At 30.9% G+C, this 5,835-nt stretch overlaps 1 protein-coding gene across 2 annotated transcripts; it reads right to left on the bottom strand.

Annotated features, from left to right (window-relative positions):
• Positions 1 to 1,082: 1,082 nt before the first annotated feature.
• On the bottom strand, positions 1,083 to 5,581 carry LOC115721195 (uncharacterized). Of its 2 annotated transcripts, XM_030650454.2 has the most exons (13): positions 4,829 to 5,577; positions 4,546 to 4,738; positions 4,257 to 4,446; positions 4,088 to 4,171; positions 3,801 to 3,908; positions 3,406 to 3,663; positions 3,022 to 3,271; positions 2,762 to 2,939; positions 2,480 to 2,663; positions 2,315 to 2,395; positions 2,037 to 2,144; positions 1,642 to 1,914; positions 1,083 to 1,499 (listed from the first exon to the last, which is right to left on the bottom strand). In XM_030650454.2, the coding sequence occupies exons 1-13, from the start codon at positions 5,151 to 5,153 to the stop codon at positions 1,422 to 1,424; spliced, it is 2,310 nt and encodes a 769-aa protein (XP_030506314.2). In that variant the 5' UTR covers positions 5,154 to 5,577; the 3' UTR covers positions 1,083 to 1,421. The 2 variants fall into 2 exon arrangements, 1 of the variants encoding a protein (XP_030506314.2); XR_009686116.1 differs by lacking the exon at positions 1,083 to 1,499 and having other exon boundaries at positions 1,775 to 1,914; positions 2,311 to 2,395; positions 4,829 to 5,581.
• Between the last annotated feature and the right edge of the window lie 254 nt (positions 5,582 to 5,835).

Here is a 5,835-nt window from a genome sequence, read left to right as displayed (position 1 = left end):
TGGATTTTATTGTATTATTGTTTCAATTTTTTTGAATTTTATTTTAAAGGGAATATTGTATTTCTCTCTTTATATAGCAGAATCTATGAGATGTTATGTGGCAGTTTTCTTGCTTTTCTAAAAGTTTCAAATTTATTAGCTTTTTTCTTATAGTAAGTAAGAATGATTTTATTTCAACACATAACCAAAGCCCCAATATAATGAGTTAGGCAACAAACGAATTAAATTAAAATGTGAACTATAATATTTATATAGAGAAAGTAAAATAAAGTTTTTTTGCTAAGCAGAAAGTAAGATAAAGTTAGTTCTACAAGATAAAGGTGATAAATTCAAATTTTTTACATTTACCTTATTTTATTAATTTTATTCAAAAGAGAAAATTAACATTAGTTTTTATTAATCTAATAATATTCTTTGGTAATATAACTATTTAAAGATGGTCTAAGTAAATATGATTTATCTGTTTAACTTTAATTTGAAAATAATATTATTGTACACGTATAAAAATATGCGTTTTAATTTTTAAATGCGAGGTTAAAAAAACACTTTTAAAAATGACCTAGCTATATGTAAAAAAAAAAAAAAAAGGGTTGATTTCACAAATGCACAAAAACAACAAAAAAATAACAAAAATACGGTTTCACAGAATCTGTTGTTAATTTTTTGTTATATGTATGTTATTTTTTGTTTTTTTTTTTGTTGTTATTTTGATGTTATTTTCATATTACTTTTATGTTGTTTTCTTGTTGATTTTATGTTGTTTTCGTGTTATTTTTTGGAAAACTGTAAAAATGTAAAAAAATATTCTTTAAACGTAAAAATGTAAATATTTTACAAAAAATTGTGCCTTATGTAATTATTCCAAAAAAGGGTAAAACCTTAAAAACTTATCTTTTTATCTCATTCTCTTTTTTATTTTTATTTTTAGAAAACAAAAATTATTGCTAATAATTTAGTATGTGGCATTAGTTACTATTATTAATTATAATAAGACTTTTGTTAACTCTAATAAATATGATATTATTAAACTTTAAATTACACATTGAATTCCAAATCAATTAATATCTATCAAAATCAAAGGCTTATCGGTAGTACTTCTATTTTGCAAGAGGATATTAGTATAAAAAATAAAAGGTGTAAGCACAATACATGATTGATAAAGTAAATTTAATTAGAAGCAAAAAAGAGAAAAAATATGACATAAAAGCAATACATTGAGAAAAGAATAGATTAAAGTGATGTTTTCAATTATTAAAAAGACCGCTGCCTAGTTTGTTTTATAATGCTAATAAAGATAAATGCATACATCGATTTAATAAATAATGTAAATAAAAGTAGAAGTGTAGAATAAGATATGCAAAGTCTCCGTAATAACATTATATTGATTACCCCAATCAATATAATGTTGCAAAGTCTCCACTTTAGAGAAAGTAGTTCCATAGAACTTTCAACTCCTCCTTCAGTACCTCCATAATAACATTGAGATGGACCTCTTGTTTCTGAATATCACAGAATTATCAAATTAGTGAATAAGTTAGCAAAGAAAAATAAGAAAAAAATTTAGTCATAAAATAATAACATTATTTCTACCTAAATGATCTACAAGGTTAAATAATAAACCACAAAATAGAATTTATATACCAGTAATTCTGAAGATAATCCTTTCAAAGACATAACAACCTCCCTTTTAGTTTGTCCCCCTTTTGAAGACTCAAAATTATACAGATCAAAATCACTTATCTTCAGCTTGAATGACGAATTTTTGTATATTTTACGTGTTATGTGGAAGACTGAATCAACACAAAATTTATTGCCAAAAACAGTCTTCCCCAAGGGCCATCTCAGACCACCCTGAACATTTCTATCTACTATAGCAGAATCAATTAAATTTCCAATCATTTGCATCTCATCCTCCTGTAATAGTACGAATAATTTAGCAGTAATCAACATCATTCTAGTGTGAAAAGCCAGATTTCATACTTTGAATTCTATACATTTTCAAGTATATATATAGGTCACTTAAACAGGGAACTTACAATAATATCAGTAACAGTTTCTTTGAAGATTACTTCCAGTTCCATATCTAAATTCTTTTCAAGGCAAGATATTTGCTTCAGCACACAAAACGAGTCCCCAGGTCGAATCTAGAAGGGAAAGAAAAACTATCAATGTAAGCCTCACAAAACATGACCCTGATTATCAACAGAAAGAAAAACAAAATAATGTACTCGAGAAGGCACAAGCCCCAAAACTTGACTGAATTTAAATTTCTTCAACCTGTTTTATTTATCATGTATGATGCAACAATACTTGCCTTGTACAATTGAAGCTTTCCACCTTCTAGTACCCTACATTTGCATGACATAAATCCATCTCGTTCTGTGGTGTCACGTAACTATAGGAAAAAATGAAACAGGTTAGAAATTCAATAGGCTGTTAACTTAATTCATCATGAAACTACTGTTTAACAATGACTTACATATACATGGAATACTTCTTTTTCCTTTTCAAATTCAAGTCCACTCTTTGAGGCACCTTCCTTCATTATGTATTCCACATATGAATTATCAGGAATATTTGTGTAAAATGATTTTTCTACCAGTCTCAATGCGTCTTCAGAAAGCATGTTTTTTTGGGCAAATTCTTGGTTGACTGAAGGCCTCCTAAACAAACATTTCTCACACTCTTTTATTCATGCCAACTATGTTAGTTTTGTTTAAGCACACAAGCTAGTGAGAAGAAATTAAAAAAAAAGACTGACCGATGAAAAATAACTTTCCCTAAGATAGCTATTACAGTTGGTGTATTATTTACATCTTCAGACTCCATTTTATTCCTCCATTCTTGAAAAGAAGAAATTAAAACTCGTAGCACCTTTCCTGCTATGTATTCCCAAGGGCTTCTTGTAGAGCTCTCTGCCTTTACTTTGCTGCAACTTTCTGTGAAGTAAAAAGTATTATCATATGATCTCCTTATCCAACCACTGAAAATAGAAAGCAAAAAACATAGACAATTACTAACGTTTAGCAAGATCACTGTTAACTAAAGCATATTTGTGTTGGAGGGACAATAATGATCGAGGTTGGAGATGAACAGAATGTGGAAACTGATCATGATCATCCAAACCAACAGCAAACCATGTGGATCTAATACTTTGTTCCAAAATGATCTCGTTAGGAAAGCGTTCATCACAGCAAAGAATGTTGTTCCATAGAACCTTCAAGTCATCCTTAAACATCTCACTAATGAGATTTCTATCAGCATCTTGTTTCTGAATATGTTAGGCAAAGCAGCGAATAAATTACAACAATTTCTATCAGCATTTCAATATGTTCAAAGCATGAATAATGCACTATCTTCTGTAAGCCTTGAATATCACAAGAGAGACAAAGAGAATGTATATACCAGAAATTCTGAAGCTAATCCTTTCATCTTAACAGAAACCTCCCTCCTAGTTTCCTCTCTTGTAGACCGAGAAACATCTCTGATCTTCAATCTTAGAGATGGGCCCTTGAAAGTTTTAAGACTTATGCGCCATATTTCACCCAAATAAAATTTATCTCCTGCCACAGTCATCCCCAAAGGCCATCTCAGTCCAATCTTGAGTTTTGTATCCACAATAGCATAACTAATAAAATCTTTCAGGCATTGCATGTCCTCATCCTGTATTGGCAGGAACAATGTGGAATGTAATTTTTAGAAAGCAGAATAATATTTACGCTCCATCTCAAAACATTGATGAGTGGAGTAATAGTATTAAGTTCCCACCAATATTTTGTAATTAAACATAATAAGCTCACACTAGAAACAGTTTTAGTTCTTCTGGTGCATAGATCCAACCTCATATCCAAATTCTTTTCCAGGCAAGATATGTCCCTGACCATGTAGTGTGAATGGCTGTACTCCATCTAAAAGAAAACACGCTTTCAATTTAGGCATCACTAAACACTACCACTTACCAAATCAGAAGTAAAAATAAAGAAATTAACTTGACTAAAAACCTAATTGAATCTTGAAATGTCATTAATCTATTTCCTCAGTAGCAGTAACACGTATCAGGTAGAACCTAACAACAAAAGAAACTTGCCTTGGATACATGAAGTTTTCCATCTTCTTTCAGTATCATACATTTGCAAAACATAACTTTACCAGGTTGTGTCACGTCATGAAACTACAGAAGAAAAAAACAAAGAGGAAAATTTAGAAAATTCGATAATGATAAGAGATTCATAAGATTAGGTTGAGCAAAGACTTACATATACACGATAGAGTTCTTTCTCTTGTTCAAATTCAAGCCCAGACTTTGAGGCACCTTCCTTTATTAAGTATTCCACATATGAATTAGGAATATTTGTGTAAAATGAGCTTCTCCGCTCCCCCAGTGTGTCTTCAGAAAGCAAATAATTCGTAGCTCTCTCAAGTTTTTGTTCATAATTGGAAGGCCCCCTAACAAAATCAAAATTAAATTAGTTTGTTTGGTTTGGTCTCAGTGTATACAATTTATTTATTTTTTTTGGTTAAAAAATGTGAAAAATATAAACTAACCAACTAGAAAAGAAAACTTTGCCAAATCGAAAGATTATGTGGATTGTCTTTGGAAAAACTTTTTCGTGGTCCAGATCAGACTCCCTATTGCACCTATATTCATCAAAAGAAGAAAACAAGTCTTGAAGAAGATTCTCTGTAATGTATTCCCATGGCTGTCTTGTAAAGCTCTGTGTTACTCTGTTGCTACTCCCTGTGGATCAAAATTAGCATTAGAAAGTTAAACTAATAAACTCAATCAAATTACCCATCATCATTGAAATCAAGAGAGAATAAAACTAACGTTCAGTTGTATCATCACTGTGATAATGTAAAACTTGACGGCGGACAATTTTCCCTTGAAGGGATTTCCCAGAAACAGTTCGGAGATTAAGAGAAGGCGGGAAATGATTATCATCATCCAAACCAACAGCGAACCATTTGAATATACCATCATATTTATAATCCCCGACCTGCTGGTAGTGGGCAGATGATTTGTGTTTTGGATTTTTGTAGTTGGTGAGAAATGGAGGCAATTCTGGCTTTGGTATGGGACTTTGTGAAGAACCTTCACCATCACCATCATTATCGTTCTTTGAAACTCTTTTATGGGGTGGAACATAAGCCATCCTAGTTGCTCAACACACAGTCTTCTCTTCTTTTCAAGAAAAAAAGTCTTCTCTTCAAAACTCTTCAGTCTCAATGATCTTCCTCATAAATAAATACAAATATAAAGATGATACGTTTGGTTTAGCTTTATATATTCCCTGTTCTCCTCTGCAAAGTCATTAAGACCATTGATGATGTTTCGTTTAAGGTTCACAAAGTACCATCCAATTTACTTTTGCTTCTCCAGTATCATTATTAGTGCGGTACGGTTGGTACATTAAAAATAGTAAAAAGAACCTCTTCTTGACGAGGCAAAGCAATACTTGGGGTAACAATGAATTCTAGTTTCTAGAGCTAAAGTAGAAGTAGAGTAGCTTTCTTAATAGTTTGATTTTTTTTTGGAAGAATAGCTTTCGAAATAGTTGACTGAACATTGACTTGACAATTCACTAATGAACCCTATTAGAGCATTTATAACTTACCAGTGGCGTCTCACGTGCTTCGCCACGTGTGAGCTCCTAAAAATATTTGAGCACAATTATTTTAAAAAATAATTAGCATTTTATTTCCAAAATTTGATACTACGGAATTGTATATTCTAAAATGTACATCATAATGATAAAGTTTTGTGAACTCTTTTATTTACAAAAATATAGTACTTTTGTTAGCTTTAGTTCTTTTTTATCCTTTCACAATTGATGT

Source organism: Cannabis sativa, chromosome 2, assembly GCF_029168945.1.
Source record: "Cannabis sativa cultivar Pink pepper isolate KNU-18-1 chromosome 2, ASM2916894v1, whole genome shotgun sequence".
Taxonomy (NCBI): Eukaryota; Viridiplantae; Streptophyta; class Magnoliopsida; order Rosales; family Cannabaceae; genus Cannabis; species Cannabis sativa.
The sequence above is the reverse complement of the archived record's forward strand: the minus strand, read 5'-3'. Positions and strand labels throughout refer to the sequence as shown.

Bases quoted from the DNA above. Each gene is read 5' to 3' on its own strand.
- LOC115721195 (XM_030650454.2), bottom strand. From the start codon at position 5,153: ATGGCTTATGTTCCACCCCATAAAAGAGTTTCAAAGAACGATAATGAT. The intron at 2,940-3,021 runs GTTAGTAATTGT...TTTACTTCACAG, and splicing joins TAACAGTGATCTTGCTAAAC to AAAGTTGCAGCAAAGTAAAG. The intron at 2,664-2,761 runs GTCAGTCTTTTT...ATGTTTGTTTAG, and splicing joins GGGAAAGTTATTTTTCATCG to GAGGCCTTCAGTCAACCAAG.